At 42.3% G+C, this 20,547-nt stretch overlaps 1 protein-coding gene across 1 annotated transcript in view; it reads left to right on the forward strand.

Annotated features, from left to right (window-relative positions):
* LOC139541688 (cyclic nucleotide-gated channel cone photoreceptor subunit alpha-like) overlaps window positions 1–20,547 on the forward strand; it is a 34,087-nt gene that overhangs the window by 4,345 nt on the left and 9,195 nt on the right. Inside the window, exons 2-6 of the mRNA XM_071346620.1 lie at window positions 4,540–4,698; window positions 5,015–5,131; window positions 6,220–6,393; window positions 14,424–14,525; window positions 15,436–15,542. Coding sequence (XP_071202721.1) covers window positions 4,592–4,698; window positions 5,015–5,131; window positions 6,220–6,393; window positions 14,424–14,525; window positions 15,436–15,542 — 607 coding nt within the window. The 5' untranslated portion in view covers window positions 4,540–4,591. The remainder of the gene's footprint in view (window positions 1–4,539; window positions 4,699–5,014; window positions 5,132–6,219; window positions 6,394–14,423; window positions 14,526–15,435; window positions 15,543–20,547) is intronic.

Consider the following 20,547-nt stretch of genomic DNA (forward strand, 5'->3'; position numbering starts at 1 on the left):
CCCGGGCAACGAAGGAGTGGCTTCGTAAGAAGCATTTCAAGGTCCTGGAGTGGCCTAGCCAGTCTCCAGATCTCAACCCCATAGAAAATCTTTGGAGGGAGTTGAAAGTCCTTGTTGCCCAGCAACAGCCCCAAAACATCACTGCTCTAGAGGAGATCTGCATGGAGGAATGGGCCAAAATACCAGCAACAGTGTGTGAAAACCTTGTGAAGACTTACAGAAAACGTTTGACCTCTGTCATTGCCAACAAAGGGTATATAACAAAGTATTGAGATAAACTTTTGTTATTGACCAAATACTTATTTTCCACCATAATTTGCAAATAAATTCATTAAAAATCCTACAATGTGATTTTCTGGATTTTTTCCCCTCATTTTGTCTGTCATAGTTGAAGTGTACCTATGATGAAAATTACAGGCCTCTCTCACCTTTTTAAGTGGGGGAACTTGCACAATTGGTGGCTGACTAAATACTTTTTTGCCCCACTGTATACTCTAAAATATATGTAAATAAACCATAGATGTCTACATTACAGTTTTCTTGGAAAGCTGTGATTGCTATTATATGATACAATATTAGTACTTGTTGCATTTACAACTTGTATAAGTCCTATGATCAGCTGATGTCAGCCAGTGTCTGGCTGGAGACTGACTGTATTGTTTGAATGGAATGTTGGCATATTGGCAGTTAATTTAAAATATTTATGGAATCATTCCTCTAAAACTGTCTGTCTGGCTAGCTAACAAACAGTGCAGATAAATTCAGCGCAGATACATTTTTCTCTATTTCTCTCCAGAATGTTCCAGATGGACTCCACATTTAATCAGCTGTTCTCTAGTTCTCTCCAGAATGTTCCAGATGGACTCCACATTTAATCCGTTGTTCTCTAGTTCTCTCCAGAATGTTTCAGATGGACTCCACATTTAATCAGCTGTTCTCTAGTTCTCTCCAGAATGTTTCAGATGGACTCCACATTTAATCCGTTGTTCTCTAGTTCTCTCCAGAATGTTTCAGATGGACTCCACATTTAATCAGCTGTTCTCTAGTTCTCTCCAGAATGTTTCAGATGGACTCCACATTTAATCAGCTGTTCTCTAGTTCTCTCCAGAATGTTTCAGATGGACTCCACATTTAATCAGCTGTTCTCTAGTTCTCTCCAGAATGTTTCAGATGGACTCCACATTTAATCCGTTGTTCTCTAGTTCTCTCCAGAATGTTTCAGATGGACTCCACATTTAATCCGTTGTTCTGTAGTTCTCTCCAGAATGTTCCAGATGGACTCCACATTTAATCCGTTGTTCTCTAGTTCTCTCCAGAATGTTTCAGATGGACTCCACATTTAATCCGTTGTTCTCTAGTTCTCTCCAGAATGTTTCAGATGGACTCCACATTTAATCAGCTGTTCTCTAGTTCTCTCCAGAATGTTTCAGATGGACTCCACATTTAATACGTTGTTCTCTAGTTCTCTCCAGAATGTTTCAGATGGACTCCACATTTAATCAGCTGTTCTCTAGTTCTCTCCAGAATGTTCCAGATGGACTCCACATTTAATCCGTTGTTCTCTAGTTCTCTCCAGAATGTTTCAGATGGACTCCACATTTAATCAGTTGTTCTGTAGTTCTCTCCAGAATGTTTCAGATGGACTCCACAGTTAACCCGTTGTTCTCTAGTTCTCTCCAGAATGTTCCAGATGGACTCCACATTTAACCAGCTGTTCTCTAGTTCTCTTTAGAATGTTTCAGATGGACTCCACATTTAACCAGCTGTTCTCTAGTTCTCTCCAGAATGTTCCAGATGGACTCCACATTTAACCAGCTGTTCTCTAGTTCTCTCCATAATGTTTCAGATGGACTCCACATTTAATCATTGGATGGGTCTCCAATTGATCGGATTCCCGCCCATACAAACCTTGGCATTTGGTTTGACAAAGACTTCATGTATAAAAATGGATCTTGCCTCTCCCTAAATAGCAGGAAATAGATTGTACAGTCAACCTTCCTGCCAGTTCATGACTATGGTGACACCATTTTATCGGAATGCAGCAGCCACTACTCTTAAACCTCTGGATGCTGTCTAATATAGCGCCCTTGGCTCTATCTCTGATGACAGATTTAATACTCATCACTGCATCCTGTATCAAAAGGTCGGATGGTCCTCATTAAAGTCCCGTAGGTCACTTCATTACTCCCTTTTTGTTTAGAAATGTCTACTACACAAGCTTTCAACACACCTTCACTTTGTTGTTAAAGTATAAAGACATGATTTACACAACACGTTCACAGGGTTGGTTAACTCTTGAGATTCCTAAGGTCTCCACTGAATTGGGTAGACCCTCATTTAGTTTTGAAGCGGCCCACTGCTGGGTCAATCTGTAGATCTGGTTAAAATGGGCTATTCCGGTGTCGTCCAGGCAGTTTAGATTGAAGACCTGGTAGCTGAGAGATGGACTGTTCCGGTGTCAATCAGGCAGTTTAGGGTATTGATTAAAGACCTGGTAGCTGAGAGATGGGCTGTTCCGGTGTCAATCAGGCAGTTTAGGGTATTGATTAAAGACCTGGTAGCTGAGAGATGGGCTGTTCCGGTGTCATTCAGGTAGTTTAGGGTATTGATTGAAGACCTGGTAGCTGAGAGATGGGCTGTTCCGGTGTCAATCAGGCAGTTTAGGGTATTGATTAAAGACCTGGTAGCTGAGAGATGGGCTGTTCCGGTGTCAATCAGGCAGTTTAGGGTATTGATTAAAGACCTGGTAGCTGAGAGATTGGCTGTTCCGGTGTCAATCAGGCAGTTTAGGGTATTGATTAAAGACCTGGTAGCTGAGAGATGGGCTGTTCCGGTGTCATTCAGGCAGGTTAGGGTATTGATTAAAGACCTGGTAGCTGAGAGATGGGCTGTTCCGGTGTCATTCAGGTAGTTTAGGGTATTGATTGAAGACCTGGTAGCTGAGAGGCGTAGATGATATCTGTGACTGTATTTGAGATGTTTGTGTATTTTTACTGTTGCTTGTAAAAGAGATCTTGGTATGAATGGGATTCCCTGTCAAAGGTCAAATAAACTGATAATGGTACGCTGTGATGCAGACACGACCACAAGCCTCACCAAACTCTGTTTCAGGTGAGACTGACTTTATGACCAAAATTATCCCATTTACACTTCGTAGTACGTTTTGAAAGTAGAATGAATGTATCTGACTCATGTAGATGTCACATAGCCTGTTTTATACATGACAAGTTTTTTTTTTTAGGGTTCAGCTGCTCTAATTTATAAATCTCAAAATGGATTTAGCAACTGCTGATTGCCTCTTAAAGGTGAGGCCCTTCACATAGGATGTCTCCAAATGGTACCCTATTCCCTATATAGTGCACTAATTTTGACCCGTAGGGCTCTGGTCAAGGGTAGGGCACTGTATAGTGTAATAAATGGGATGCCATTTGGGACCTTTCAAATGACTAGAAATATCCACTTCACCCCTACTACATGTTGTTTACAGTGGGGCTGCTCACGTAGTCTCTACTGAACTACAATGGTTCTATTTCTATGGACGTGACCTGCAGACGTGAGGAAACAAGGCCTCACATACAGCAGCCTACCCACAAGGCCTCACATACAGCAGCCTACCCACAGTTCCTCACATACAGCAGCCTACCCACAGTTCTACCCACAGGGTTTACCCACAAGGCCTCACATACAGCAGCCTACCCACAAGGCCTCACATACAGCAGCCTACCCACAGTTCCTCACATACAGCAGCCTACCCACAGTTCTACCCACAGGGTTTACCCACAAGGCCTCACATACAGCAGCCTACCCACAAGGCCTCACATACAGCAGCCTACCCACAGTTCTACCCACAGGGTTTACCCACAAGGCCTCACATACAGCAGCCTACCCACACGGCCTCACATACAGCAGCCTACCCACAGTTCCTCACATACAGCAGCCTACCCACAAGGCCTCACATACAGCAGCCTACCCACAAGGCCTCACATACAGCAGCCTACCCACAAGGCCTCACATACAGCAGCCTACCCACAAGGCCTCACATACAACAGCCTACCCACAGTTCCTCACATACAGCAGCCTACCCATAGTCAGACACGCTGCTTGTCCTTGATATTTTACTGTATAGTCAGACACGCTGCTTGTCCTTGATATTTTACTGTATAGTCAGACACGCTACTTGTCCTTGATATTTTACTGTATAGTCAGACATGCTGCTTGTCCTTGATATTTTACTGTATAGTCAGACACGCTGCTTGTCCTTGATATTTTACTGTATAGTCAGACACGCTGCTTGTCCTTGATATTTTACTGTATAGTCAGACACGCTGCTTGTCCTTGATATTTTGGAACCATTCACAGACATACGAGATAAAGACCTAGCTGTCCGTTACTTTCAGATGCAGGGTTAGGATTTCAAAATTCGTGGTTACTTTCATCCAGGTCGGTCCAGAAATCCTGGTTGGAAGATGCCTATGCAGGGTACACATTATTAAGGGCCTATATCCTGATCACTGATTGGCTAACCTCTGACCTCTACAGTGTTTTGTTCAGAGGCTGGAGTTCCCTGGTCAGCAAGGCCTGAGAAGTCAGCATGGCAAAGATCTGCACAGACCAGTCCTACCCGGCAACGACCAGGCAACAGCCGCGTCTCGGCACGCCCGATGGTGACCTGGACTCCATCGAGAACGGAACCTCCAGGTGAGAAGTCAAGACTCCATTGCTTATTGTTTGGCATTGACAATGAGTAACACGGAATTGGCATGATAGCACAAACAGATTGGCATTCAGGCTAGGAACATACAGGCTGTCTGAATCCAGTGATCTAGCAACATTCAGGCTAGGAACATACAGGCTGTCTCAATCCAGTGATCTAGCAACATTCAGGCTAGGAACATACAGGCTGTCTCAATCCAATGCCAGCTGCATGTTGTCTAGCTGCCATAAAAAGCAGTGTCCTTGTGGATTAACACAGCCACATTGTGTTCAGTAGTTAACTTCTCTCTCTCTCTCTCAGGGCCAACTCAGAGTGTGAGGACACGTTGTCAGAGGTTCAGGGTGCTGTCTCTGTGTTAACCAGCAGACACACAGAGTCTCACAGAGATTCCTTTACAGGGTCAGGAGCCCTGGCCAGGTATCCCCCACCTCACAGCATTGCACCATCCTACCCATATCATTCAGTCATTCATGTTCATTCAGTGTTTCACATGTCCATCATCGCTTGTTGCTTGTCCATCATCACTTGTTGCTTGTCCATCATCACTTGTCCATCATCACTTGTCGCTTGTCCATCATCACTTGTCCATCATCACTTGTCGCTTGTCCATCATCACTTGTCCATCATTACTTGTCGCTTGTCCATCATCACTTGTCCATCATCACTTGTCGCTTGTCCATCATCACTTGTCGCTTGTCCATCATCACTTGTCCATCATCACTTGTCGATCATCACTTGTTGCTTGTCACTTGTCCATTGTCATTTTCAAATCATGCAAAGTCATCCTCTCTTGATTATCTTGGTCACAAACTCAGCAGCCATAATATAACCCAGTCCACACAACCTGGCAGCCATAATATAACCCAGTCCACACAACCTGGCAGCCATAATATAACCCAGTCCACACAACCTGGCAGCCATAATATAACCCAGTCCATACAACCTGGCAGCCATAATATAACCCAGTCCACACAACCTGGCAGCCATAATATAACCCAGTCCACACAACCTGGCAGCCATAATATAACCCAGTCCACACTACCTGGCAGCCATAATATAACCCAGTCCACACAACCTGGCAGCCATAATATAACCCAGTCCACACAACCTGGCAGCCATAATATAACCCAGTCCATACAACCTGGCAGCCATAATATAACCCAGTCCACACAACCTGGCAGCCATAATATAACCCAGTCCACACAACCTGGCAGCCATAATATAACCCAGTCCATTAACCTGGCAGCCATAATATAACCCAGTCAACACAACCTGGCAGCCATAATATAACCCAGTCCACACAACCTGGCAGCCATAATATAACCCAGTCCACACATACAGTGGGGCATCCCAAACGGCACCCTATTCCTTACATAGTGCACTACCTTTGACCAGAGTGCTATGGGGCCTTTGTCAAAGGTAGTGCACTATATAGGGAATAGGGTGCCATTTGAGATGGAGCCAGAAACCAGACAGAGAGTGTGTTGTTTTCTCTGATCGTCTAGGCTCTCTCACTTCCTGTTTATGCTGCGGACCTGGGCCTCTAACAAGATGCACCACGAGGTGGAGAGACCGGACTCCTTCCTGGAGCGCTTCAGGGGCCCTGAGCTCAAAGAGGCCTCCAGCAGAGAGAGCAACGCACAGTCACTAGGATACCCCGACAGAGTCCGCAAGAGGAAGTAAGTCTGGACTAGAGATGGGGATGGTCAACTGGGGTTGCAAAATTTCCTGAATGTTTTCAAAATTCACTGATTTTTTTTGCAGAAATCCCGATTGGAGGAATTCTGGATTTCCTGCTTATTCTGGGAAATTCACAGAATTTTGCCACTCTATGCTCAATGAAATACGTTGTCTAGAAAAGTGAACACTAACAAAAGACTGGACAGGTCTCTCTTCTATCAAAAGAGATGTTCTGATCTCAACGGGTCTAACCTGTATAAAAAACGGTTCAATGAAAACAAATCCTAAAAGTTCTAACTTGGAATATCCTTTCAGAGACCTGTGATTTAATATCTTAACTTCAAACGACTTTAATAGACCTGTGATTTAATATAGCAACTTCAGATGGCTTTAATAGACCTGTGATTTTTGGGTCTTAAGATGACCCAGAAACATTCTAATACATCATCTGAGCATACTGGATTAAATTATGCTCAATTTGGATTAAATGATGCTAAATTTGAGCCATAAGGAGGTAAATAGTGGTCCCACCTCAAGCCAAATCAGTACCACAATTAACCCTGCCAACCTGTCCCTGTCTTTCCCTCTCAAGCCAAGTCAGCCAGTGGCCTCTCGCTATGTACAATATGAACAACTGCAACAGCACAGATGAGTAAGTGGAACTAGAAGATGAGTAAGTGGAACTAGAAGATGAGTAAGTGGAACTAGAAGATGAGTAAGTGGAACTAGAAGATGAGTAAGTGGAACTAGAAGATGAGTAAGTGGAACTAGAAGATGAGTAAGTGGAACTAGAAGATGAGTAAGTGGAACTAGACTAGAAGTAGCTCTATAGAGAGAAAGTAGAAAGTAGCCTCCGATACTAGTTTATACTGGACACTGGAATTCTTGGAGGTCAGATTATTTTTTTTTACCTCAGTTTCAACATACTCTCCTGCAACCCGCCTCACCCAATGTGGTATGGGTGAGGCGGGTGTGGTATGGGTGAGGCGGGTGTGGTATGGGTGAGGCGGGTGTGGTATGGGTGAGGCGGGTGTGGTATGGGTGAGGCGGGTGTGGTATGGGTGAGGGCACTGCGTTCATCCACCTCTGGCCTGCTCGCCTCCCTACCTCTGAGGAAGTACAGCTCCCGCTCAGCCCAGTCAAAACTGTTCGCTGCTCTGGCACCCCAATGGTGGAACAAACTCCCCCACGACGCCAGGTCAGCGGAATCAATCACCACCTTCCGGAGACACCTGAAACCCCACCTCTTTAAGGAATACCTAGGATAGGATAAAGTAATCCTTCTAACCCCCCCCCCCCCTTAGAGTTAGATGCACTATTGTAAAGTGGTTGTTCCACTGGACATCATAAGGTGAATGCACCAACTTGTAAGTCGCTCTGGATAAGAGCGTCTGCTAAATGACTTAAATGTAAATGTAATGTATGGATCTGCTATTTTCTAAACTTTAGAACCGGAACCCCCAACAGAAGCTAGCCAGCTAACTAGCTACTAGCTAATAGTCAGTTAGCCACTGCTAGCGGTCATCAGCTATCCTTAGCCCGGTCAACTCCTGCCAGTCTGTACAGCGTGTTTCAACCCAGAGCATACTGGACTGCTCTTTCTCCATCTCCGGTTCCCTACCGCTCTGAACCTTTTCACCTGGATCATCGCAGCTGGCTAGCTGCTATCCGAGTGGCTACCTCCTGGTTAACGTCTCTGTCCAGAAGCAAGCACCAGTGGCCTGGAACTAGCCTCGTGCTTGGCCCAGCCCCCGGCTAGCTGAAGAGGTCCATCAGTCACTCCTTGGGCTACAATACATATTTTGCCAGAGTTACACATGGAATAAACAAACGTACAGTCAATAACACAATAGAAAAATCTATATACAGTGTGTGCAAATTATGTAAGATTAGGGAGGTAAGGCAATAAATAGCCCGTAGTGGCGAAGTAAATTACAATTTAGCAATTAAATACTGGAGTGATAGATGTGCAGAAGATGAATGTGCAAGTAGAGATACTGGGGTGCAGAGGAGCAAAAAATTTATAATTAACAATATGGGGATGAGGTAGTTGGATGGGCTATTTACAGATGTGCTATGTACTGGTGGAGTGATCTGTGAGCTGCTCTGACAGCTGGTGCTTAAAGTTAGTGAGGGAGATATGAGTCTCCAGCTTCAGTGATTTTTGCAATTTGTTCCAGTCATTGGCAGCAGAGAACTGTAAGGAAAGGCGGCCAAATAGCTGTTTGCATTGGGGGTGACCAGTGAAATATACCTGCTGGAACGCGTACCTTTCCTCCCTAATCTTACCTCATTTGCACACACTGTATATAGATTTTTCTATTGTGTTATTGACTGCACGTTTTGTTTATTCCATGTGTAACTCTGTGTTGTTGTTTGTGTCACACTGCTTTGCTTTAATTTTGGCCAGGTCGCAGTTGTAAATGAGAACTTGTTCTCAACTGGCCTACCTGGTTAAATGAAGGTGAAATATATATATATTTTTTAAAGCCATTTTGCCACAACTTTGGAAGTATGCTTGGGGTCATTGTCCATTTGGAAGACCCATTTGCGACCAAGCTTTAACTTCCTGACTGATGTTGTTTCAATATATACGCATAATTTTCCTTTCTCATCATGCCATCTATTTTGTGAAGTGCACCAGACCCTCCTGCAGCAAAGCACCCCCACAACATGATGCTGCCACCCCCGTGCTTCACGGTTGGGATGGTGTTCTTCGGCTTGCAAGCCTCCTCCTTTTTCCTCCAAACATAAGGATCGTCATCATGGCCAAACAGCTCTATTTTTGTTTCATCAGACCAGAGAACGTTTCTCCAAAAAGTACGATCTTTGTCCCCATGTGCAGTTGCAAACCATAGTCTGGCTGTTTTATGGTGGTTTTGGAGCAGTGGCTTCTTCCTTGCTGAGCGGCCTTTCAGGTTATGTCGATATAGGACTCGTTTTAATGTGGATGTAAATACTTTTGTACCCGTTTCCTCCAGCATCTTCACAGGGTCCTTTGCTGTTGTTCTGGGATTGATTTGCACTTTTTTCACCAAAGTACGTTTATCTCTAGCAGACAGAATGCATCTCCTTCCTGAGCGGTATGACGGCTGCGTGGTCCCATGGTGTTTATACTTGCGTACTATTGTTTGTACAGATGAACGTGGTACCTTCAGGCGTTTGGAAATTGCTCCCAAGGATGAACCAGACTTGTGGAGGTCTAAAAAAACATTTCTGAGGTCTTGGCTGATTTCTTTTGATTTTCCCATGATGTCCAACAAAGAGGCACTGAGTTTGAAGGTAGGCCTTGAAATACATCCACAGGTACACCTCCAATTGACTCAAGTTATGTCAATTAGCCTATCAGAAGCTTCTAAAGCCATGACATCATTTTCTCGAATTTTCCAAGCTGTTTAAAGGCACAGTCAACTTAGTGCATGTAAACTTCTGACCCACTGGAATTGTGATACAGTGAATTATACGTGAAATAATCTGTCTGTAAACAATTGTTGGAAAAATGCCTTGTGTCATGCAAAAAGTAGATGTCCTAACCGACTTGCATAAGCACTCGGGGCTCCAAAATGGCGGAGCGGTCTAAGGCACTGCATCTCAGTGCTAGAAGTGTCACTACAGACCCTGGTTTGATTCCAGGCTGTATCACAACCGGCCGTGATTGGGAGTCCCATAGGGCGGCGCACACAATTGGCCCAGTGTCATCCGGGTTTGGCCAGTTTAGGCCATCATTGTACAATAATTAAAAAATATATATGTATGACTATGGATCGTAAGATCCTCTGCTATGTTAATAGTAGCCTTGGTATGTATTTGCTCCAGTTGGATTTTAGTATCATTGCAGCTATAGAATGATAAGACACCTTATTATTTGAGAGGTCCTGTTTAGGATTGTATGGATCACATATAGTATGGTAACTTGAAGAAATAGTAAACTATAAAGATATCCATATTTAGAATGCATTATTGAAAGTACTGATGGCGATTATACTGGTTATACTGTATCTGAAAAATATACATCTATGAATAGAAAGAAAAAAAAGAGGATTCAATTGAGAATAAAACTTCTACTCCTTATTCAACATTCAGTGAATGGTTGAACTATACTGTTTCACATTTATGTAAATATGAAGTTGACTTTAGACTCATGAGGAGTGAACTGCATGGTGAACATAAACAAGAGTGGTGCTGCCACCTGCTGGCTGTCGTATAACCTGCACTTCCATATTTCAACTGACCTACATGACCAAAATATACACTACATGACCAAAATATACATTACATGGCCAAAATATACACTATATGACCAAAATATACACTACATGACCAAAATATACATTACATGTACATTACATGACCAAAATATACATTACATGGCCAAAATATACACTATATGACCAAAAGATACATTACATGACCAAAATATACATTACATGTACATTACATGACCAAAATATACACTACATGACCAAAATATACACTACATGACCAAAATATACATTACATGACCAAAATATACACTACATGACCAAAATATACATTACATGACCAAAATATACACTACATGATCAAAATATACATTACATGTACATTACATAACCAAAATATACATTACATGACCAAAATATTCACTACATTACCAAAATATACACTACATGACCAAAATATACATTACATGACCAAAATATACACTACATGACCAAAATATACATTACATGACCAAAATATACACTACATGATCAAAATATACATTACATGACCAAAATATACATTACATGACCAAAATATACACTACATGATCAAAATATACATTACATATACATTACATGACCAAAATATACACTACATGACCAAAATATACACTACATGACCAAAATGTACATTACATGACCAAAATATACACTACATGATCAAAATATACATTACATGACCAAAATATACATTACATGTACATTACATGACCAAAATATACATTACATGACCAAAATATACACTACATATACAAAAGTACTGTATGTGGACACCCCTTCCAATGAGTTGATTTGGCTGACAGGTGCTTAAAATCAAGCACACAGCCATGCAATCTCCATAGACAAACATTGGCAGTAGAATGGCCTTACTGAAGAGCTCAGTGACTTTCAACATGGCACCGTCATAAGATGCCACCTTTCCAACAAGTCAGTTTGTCAAATTTTTGCCCCGCTAGAGCTGCACCAGTCAACTGTAAGTGCTGTTATTTTGAAGTGAAAACATCTAGGAGCAACAACGGCTCAGCCGCGAAGTGGTAAGCCACACAGGCTCACAGAACAGGACCGCCGAGTGCTGAAGCGTGTATCGCCTACAAATCATCTGTCCATCGGTTGCAACATACACTACCGAGTTCCAAACAACTGCCTCTGGAAGCAACGTCAGCACAAGAACTGTTCGTCGGGAGCTTCATGAAATGGGTTTCAATGGCCGAGCAGCCGCACACAAGCCTAAGATCAGCATGTGCAATGCCAAGCGTTGGCTGGAGTTGTGTAAAGCTCGCCGCCATTGGACTCTAGAGCAGTGGAAACGTGTTCTCTGGAGTGATGAATCATGCTTCACCATCTGGCAGTCTGACGGACGAATCTGGGTTTGGTGGATGCCAGGAGAACGTTACCTTCCCAAATGCATAGTGCCAACTGTAAAGTTTGGTGAAGGATGAATAATGGTCTGGGGCTGTTTTTCATGGGTCGGGCTCCTTAGTTCCAGTGAAGGGAAATCGTAACACTACAGCATACAATGACATTCTAGACAATTCTGTGCTTCTAACTTTGTGGCAATAGTTTGATATGATTTGGATTTATTAGGATCCCCATTAGCCGACACCAATGGCAACAGCTAGTCTTACTGTGGTCCGACACATAACGAAAAAGACATTAGAGACAAAATACTTTACAATTTACATGCATTTAAAAACATTAACATGTAGTATGTGTGTGTGTGTGTGTGAATGCATCTATCAATTACAGAAATACAGTGCATTCGGAAAGTATTCAGACCCCTTTCACACATTTTGTTACGTTACAGCCTTATTCTAAAATGGATTAATTGTTTTATTTTCTCATCAATCTACACACAATATGGGTCTGGGGGGGGTAACAACTCACGCCCTGTTGTAAATCAAACAGAGAAGATTCAGGTCTCCCTCTCTTCCAAATTCACCAAAGGATATGTGCTTTGTTTCAAAATACTTTTTCCCGCCGAAACTCTAACACGTTCTAAAGTGAACACTGGAACAATATTTCTAGCATAGAACGTGGGGGACGGTCAGAGGTGATCTAAAGAACACTAATGCCGTGTTGATTGTTATTTTGTGATGACATTAAAAAAATATATAAAATAAATACTGTAACTTGGAAATTTTACAACCTACATGTACGAAGTGTCCATCCTATGCGTTGTGCATGAAATATGAACAATTATGAAAGTGTTTTTGTGAAGAGAGGGATGTGATTTGACAAACTTTAAGAGAAATTTGTTTACATAAACTTTGCACAGTGACAAGTCACGCCCCTGAGTGAGGTCAGAGAATGTGTCAGCCCATTTGAACAAACTGTATAAAATGATGGGTCAAAAAATGAACATAACAAACCAGAGAGATGTAGAGCTGCAGCTTTACGTTTAAAGTGGTTTGAACTCTGAATCTCAACACGAGGTAGAGACGATAAACTCACCTCCCGGACAATCACTGGTACGGCTGATTAGCTGTCCTAAGTAAAGTATCTTCGAAAGTGAATTTAAGTGGGCCCATTCTACTACTCTGTTCAAACCATCGTATTACGCTCCTCTCATCACCCCACTGGGAACCATCAACGCAGCTGGCTAGCCTATCTTCAAACCATAGACACGGCTGGCTAGCCTATCTTCAAACCATCGACACGGCTGGCTAGCCTATCTTCAAACCATCGATACGGCTGGCTAGCCTATCTTCAAACCATCGACACGGCTGGCTAGCCTATCTTCAAACCATCGATACGGCTGGCTAGCCTATCTTCAAACCATCGATACGGCTGGCTAGCCTATCTTCAAACCATCGATACGGCTGGCTAGCCTATCTTCAAACCATCGATACGGCTGGCTAGCCTATCTTCAAACCATCGACACGGCTGGCTAGCCTATCTTCAAACCATCGATACGGCTGGCTAGTCTATCTTCAAAGAAGCATCTTCCAGAGCGAATTGTAGGAGAATCAACTCTGTAGTTGTGTTCAGGACGACGCAACAAGTCACTGATACCGGACAACTGCAGAGAAGAACAAAAGTAGAAGATTTGTTGGAACCAATTTTTGGGACAATCAGAGCCTTACAAGCGCGGCCGAGAAAAGGACCAACCCCCTTTCCAAGGCGGCCCGGTTCCGAGAGAGAAACACGGCGAACCAAGCCATTTACATTTACATTTTTACATTTAAGTCATTTAGCAGACGCTCTTATCCAGAGCGACTTACAAATTGAAAAGTTCATACATATTCATCCTGGTCCCCCCGTGGGGAATGAACCCACAACCCTGGCGTTGCAAGCGCCATGCTCTACCAACTGAGCCACACGGGACCATTTCTCATAAATACATTCATGACTTGTTACTCCAAGCGAGCCGCGGTTCGATTTTTGTCAGAGGGTCAGGAGGCCGGAAAAGAATGACTATATAATAATTTGTACACGGCATAGTCCATAAGGTAGTCTGCCCCAAGATGTGAAGGACAAGGAGGAGCTGCCGTAAGTATAAGAGTAACACGATGTGGGTGTCGGTAAGAACACACGCAGGAGAAAAGGGTAACCTTTGCACTACCAATTCCAGGGTTTTGGCACCATTGTGGCCATTGATTGTACAATGTCACAACACACATTAAAAAACAATGTGTTCATTGTAATGAACAGAACAGTATATGCAAGATGGTGGTAATTGTGTTACTTGATCATAATGAAATACTAGCCCTTTTGTGATGACTGTACATTCTGTGAGAAATATTTTTAAACGTTTGCTTAAAAATGAATCCAAAGTGATGTTTCAGGAAAGAGATTTGGATCATGGACCCGTCAGCAGACAGATACTACAGATGGCTCACCATCATAGCAGCACCATGTTTCTACAACCTGATGATGCTAGTCACCAGGTCTGTTCTCATACAGTACACTTCTTCATTTAAGCTCATATCTTTTTGTTGCTGAATGTTTGTCTTGTTTAATGTTGTATATTGGTTGTTGACTATTTGTCGTCCCACAGGGCATGTTTTAATGTTGTATATTGGTTGTTGACTATTTGTTGTCCCACAGGGCATGTTTTAATGTTGTTTATTCGTTGTTGACTATTTGTCGTCCCACAGGGCATGTTTTAATGTTGTTTATTGGTTGTTGACTATTTGTCGTCCCACAGGGCATGTTTTAATGTTGTTTATTGGTTGTTGACTATTTGTCGTCCCACAGGGCGTGTTTTAATGTTGAATATTGGTTGTTGACTATTTGTCGTCCCACAGGGCATGTTTTAATATTGTTTATTGGTTGTTGACTATTTGTCGTCCCACAGGGCATGTTTTAATGTTGTATATTGGTTGTTGACTATTTGTTGTCCCACAGGGCATGTTTTAATGTTGTTTATTGGTTGTTGACTATTTGTCGTCCCACAGGGCATGTTTTAATGTTGTTTATTGGTTGTTGACTAGTTGTCGTCCTACAGGGCATGTTTTAATGTTGTATATTGGTTGTTGACTATTTGTCGTCCCACAGGGCATGTTTTAATGTTGTTTATTGGTTGTTGACTAGTTGTCGTCCCACAGGGCATGTTTTAATGTTGTTTATTGGTTGTTGACTATTTGTCGTCCCACAGGGCATGTTTTAATGTTGTTTATTGGTTGTTGACTATTTGTCGTCCCACAGGGCATGTTTTAATGTTGTTTATTGGTTGTTGACTATTTGTCGTCCCACAGGGCATGTTTTAATGTTGTTTATTGGTTGTTGACTATTTGTCGTCCCACAGGGCATGTTTTAATGTTGTATATTGGTTGTTGACTATTTGTTGTCCCACAGGGCATGTTTTAATGAACTCCAGAGCACATACCTAACTCTGTGGATTGTCCTGGACTACACCTCAGACTTCATCTACTACACAGACACATTCGTCAGGTCTAGAACAGGTGAGGTTCTATGGTTCTTCAAATCAAACATTATAGAACAGGTGAGGTTCTATGGTTCTAATACTCAAACATTCTACAACAGGTAAGGTTCTACTACACAGACACATTCGTCAGGTCTAGAACAGGTGAGGTTCTATGGTTCTACTATGCAGACATTCTAGAACAGGTGAGGTTATATGGTTCTTCTACTCAGACATTCTAGAACAGGTGAGGTTCTATGGTTCTTCAAATCAAACATTATAGAACAGGTGAGGTCAAGGTTCTACTACTCAAACATTATAGAAATGTTGAGGTTCTATGGTTCTAATACTCAAACATTCTACAACAGGTAAGGTTCTACTACTCAGACACATTCTAGAACAGATGAGGTTCTACTACTCAGACACATTCTAGAACAGATGAGATTCTACTACTCAGACACATTCTAGAACAGATGAGATTCTACTACTCAGACACATTCTAGAACAGATGAGATTCTACTACTCAGACACATTCTAGAACAGGTGAGATTCTACTAATCAGACACATTCTAGAACAGATGAGATTCTACTACTCAGACACATTCTAGAACAGATGAGATTCTACTACTCAGACACATTGTAGAACAGATGAGATTCTACTACTCAGACACATTCTAGAACAGATGAGATTCTACTACTCAGACACATTGTAGAACAGATGAGATTCTACTACTCAGACACATTCTAGAACAGATGAGATTCTACTACTCAGACACATTGTAGAACAGATGAGATTCTACTACTCAGACACATTCTAGAACAGATTAGATTCTACTACTCAGACACATTGTAGAACAGATGAGATTCTACTAATCAGACACATTCTAGAACATATGAGGTTCTACTACTCAGACACATTCTAGAACAGATGAGATTCTACTAATCAGACACATTCTAGAACAGATGAGATTCTACTACTCAGACACATTCTAGAACAGATGAGATTCTACTACTCAGACACATTCTAGAACAGGTGAGATTCTACTAATCAGACACATTCTAGAACAGATGAGATTCTACTACTCAGACACATTCTAGAACAGATGAGATTCTACTACTCAGACACATTGTAGAACAGATGAGATTCTACTACTCAGACACATTCTAGAACAGATGAGATCTTACTATTCAGACACATTCTAGAACATATGAGGTTCTACTACTCAGACACATTCTAGAACATATGAGATTGTACTAATCAGACACATTCTAGAACAGGTGAGATTCTACTAATCAGACACATTCTAGAACAGATGAGATTCTACTACTCAGACACATTCTAGAACAGATGAGAATTTACTACTCAGACACATTCTAGAACAGATGAGCTTCTACTACTCAGACACAATGTAGAACAGATGAGATTCTACTAATCATCACATTCTAGAACATATGAGGTTCTACTACTCAGACACATTCTAGAACAGGTGAGATTCTACTAATCAGACAAATTCGAGAACAGGTGAGGTTCTACTACTCAGACACAATGTAGAACAGATGAGATTCTATTAATCATCACATTCTAGAACATATGAGGTTCTACTACTCAGACACATTCTAGAACAGGTGAGATTCTACTAATCAGACAAATTCGAGAACAGGTGAGGTTCTACTACTCAGACACATTGTAGAACAGATGAGATTCTACTAATCAGACACATTCTAGAACAGATGAGATTCTACTACTCAGACACATTCTAGAACAGATGAGGTTCTACTACTCAGACACATTCTAGAACAGATGAGATTCTACTATTCAGACACATTCTAGAACAGATGAGATTCTACTATTCAGACACATTCTAGAACAGATGAGATTCTACTAATCAGACACATTCTAGAACAGATGAGATTCTACTACTCAGACACATTCTAGAACAGATGAGATTCCATGGTTCTACTACTCAGACACATCGTCAGATTTAGAACAGGTGAGGTTCTGCTACTCAGACACATTGTAGAACAGATGAGATTCTACTACTCAGACACATTCTAGAACAGATGAGATTCTACTACTCAGACACATTGTAGAACAGATGAGATTCTACTACTCAGACACATTCTAGAACAGATGAGATTCTACTACTCAGACACATTCTAGAACAGATGAGATTCTTCTAATCAGACACATTGTAGAACAGATGAGATTCTACTAATCAGACACATTCTAGAACAGGTGAGATTCTACTACTCAGACACATTGTAGAACAGATGAGATTCTACTACTCAGACACATTCTAGAACAGGTGAGGTTCTACTACTCAGACACATCGTCAGATTTAGAACAGGTGAGGTTCTGCTACTCAGACACATTCTAGAACAGATGAGATTCCATGGTTCTACTACTCAGACACATTGTCAGATTTAGAACAGCTGAGGTTCTGCTACTCAGACACATTCTAGAACAGATGAGATTCCATGGTTCTACTACTCAGACACATCGTCAGATTTAGAACAGCTGAGGTTCTGCTACTCAGACTCACTCTAGAACAGGTGAGGTTCTACTACTCAGACACATCGTCAGATTTAGAACAGCTGAGGTTCTGCTACTCAGACTCACTCTAGAACATGTGAGGTTCTACTACTCAGACACATCGTCAGATTTAGAACAGCTGAGGTTCTGCTACTCAGACTCACTCTAGAACAGGTGAGGTTCTACTACTCAGACACATCGTCAGATTTAGAACAGCTGAGGTTCTGCTACTCAGACTCACTCTAGAACAGGTGAGGTTCTACTACTCAGACACATTGTCAGGTCTAGAACAGCTGAGGTTCTTCAACTGTATTTGATCAATTGTCAAGGAAGAGAGGCATGGCACTGAAATGTTATGGAATGTTTTATTTGTCACATGCTTGTAAACAACAGGTGTAGACTAACAGTACCTACTTACGGGCCCTTCCCAACAATACACAATAATAGAAACATAATAATATGAGGAATGAATACAAAATGAGTAACAACAACATGGCTATATACACAGGGTACCAGTACAGAGTCAATGTGCAGGGTATGAGGTAATAACATGGCTATATACACAGGATACCAGTACCGAGTCAATGTGCAGGGTATGAGGTAACAACATGGCTATATACACGGGGTACAAGTACAGAGTCAATGTGCAGGGTATGAGGTAATAACATGGCTATATACACGGGGTACCAGTACTGAGTCAATGTGCAGGGTATGAGGTAATAACATGGCTATATACACGGGGTACCAGTACTGAGTCAATGTGCAGGGTATGAGGTAATAACATGGCTATATACACGGGGTACCAGTACTGAGTCAATGTGCAGGGTATGAGGTAATAACATGGCTATATACACGGGGTACCAGTACAGAGTCAATGGGCAGGGGTATGAGGTAATAACATGGCTATATACACAGGGTACCAGTACTGAGTTGATGTACAGGGGTATGAGGTAATAACATGGCTATATACACGGGGTACCAGTACTGAGTCAATGTGCAGGGTATGAGGTAATAACATGGCTATATACACGGGGTACCAGTACAGAGTCAATGTGCAGGGTATGAGGTAATAACATGGCTATATACACGGGGTACCAGTACTGAGTCAATGTGCAGGGTATGAGGTAATAACATGGCTATATACACAGGTTACCAGTACCGAGTCAATGTGCAGGGTATGAGGAAATTGAGGTAAATACAGTATGTACATACAGTGCATTTAGAAAATATTCAGACCCCTTGACTTTTCCCACATTTTTTTTTACGTTACAGCCTTATTCTAAAATGGATAAAATAAGGTTTTCCCCTCATCAATCTACACACTACCCCATAATGAGAAAGCAAAAACAGGCTCGTAGAAATGTCTGCATATTTGGAAAAAAACGAAAACAGAAATTTACATAAGTATTACATAAGTATTACGTAAATTATGTATATGGTATGAGACTCAAAATTGAGCTCAGGTGCATTCGGTTTCCATTGATCATCCTTGACATGTTTCTACAACTTGCAGATAGCCCGGTTAGCCAGTGTGCGGGAGCACTGGTTGGTTGGGCCAATTGAGTTAGTATGTACATATGTACATGAATGTATAGTTAAAGTGACTGTGCATACAGTATATGATAAACAGAGAGTAGCAGCAACGTAAAAGAGGGGTTGGGTTGGGCACACTATGCAAATAGTCTGGGTAGCCATTTGATTGCCTGTTCAGGAGTCTTATGGCTTGGTGGTAAAAACTGTTGAGAAGCCTTTTTGTCCTAGACTTGGCACTCCGGTACCGCTTGCCATGCGGTAGTAGAGAGAACAGTCTATGACTGGGGTGGCTGGGCCTTCCTCTGACATCGCCTGGTGTAGAGGTCCTGGATGGCAGGCAGCTTAGCCCCAGTGATGTACTGGGCCGTACGCACAACCCTCTGAAGTGCCTTGCGGTTGAAGGCCGAGCAGTTGCCGTACCAGGCAGTGATGCAACCAGTCAGGATGCTCTCGATGTTGCAGCTGTAGAACCTTTTGAGGATCTCAGGACCCATGCCAAATCTTTTTAGTTTCCTGAGGGGGAATAGGCTTTGTCGTGTCCTCTTCACGACTGTCTTGATGTGTTTGAACCATTCTAGTTTGTTGGTGATGTGGACACCAAGGAACTTGAAGCTCTCAACCTGCTCCACTACAGCCCTGTCGATGAGAATGGGTGCGTACTCATTCCTCCTTTTCCTGTAGTCCACAATCATCTCCTTAGTCTTGGTTACGTTGAGGGATAGGTTGTTATTCTGGCACCACCCGGCCAGGTCTCTGCCCTCCTCCCTATAGGCTGTCTCGTCATTGTCGGTGATCAGGCCTACCACTGTTGTGTCGTCTGCAAACTTAATGATGGTGTTGGACAGGAGTACAGGAGGGGACTGAGCACACACCACTGGGGGGCTCCAGTGTTGAGGATCAGCGTGGCAGATGTGTTGCTACCAACCCTCACCACCTGGGTGCGGCCCACCAGGAAGTCCAGGATCCAGTTGCAAAGGGA

This window comes from Salvelinus alpinus, chromosome 16, assembly GCF_045679555.1.
Source record: "Salvelinus alpinus chromosome 16, SLU_Salpinus.1, whole genome shotgun sequence".
In the NCBI taxonomy this organism is placed as follows: domain Eukaryota; kingdom Metazoa; phylum Chordata; class Actinopteri; order Salmoniformes; family Salmonidae; genus Salvelinus; species Salvelinus alpinus.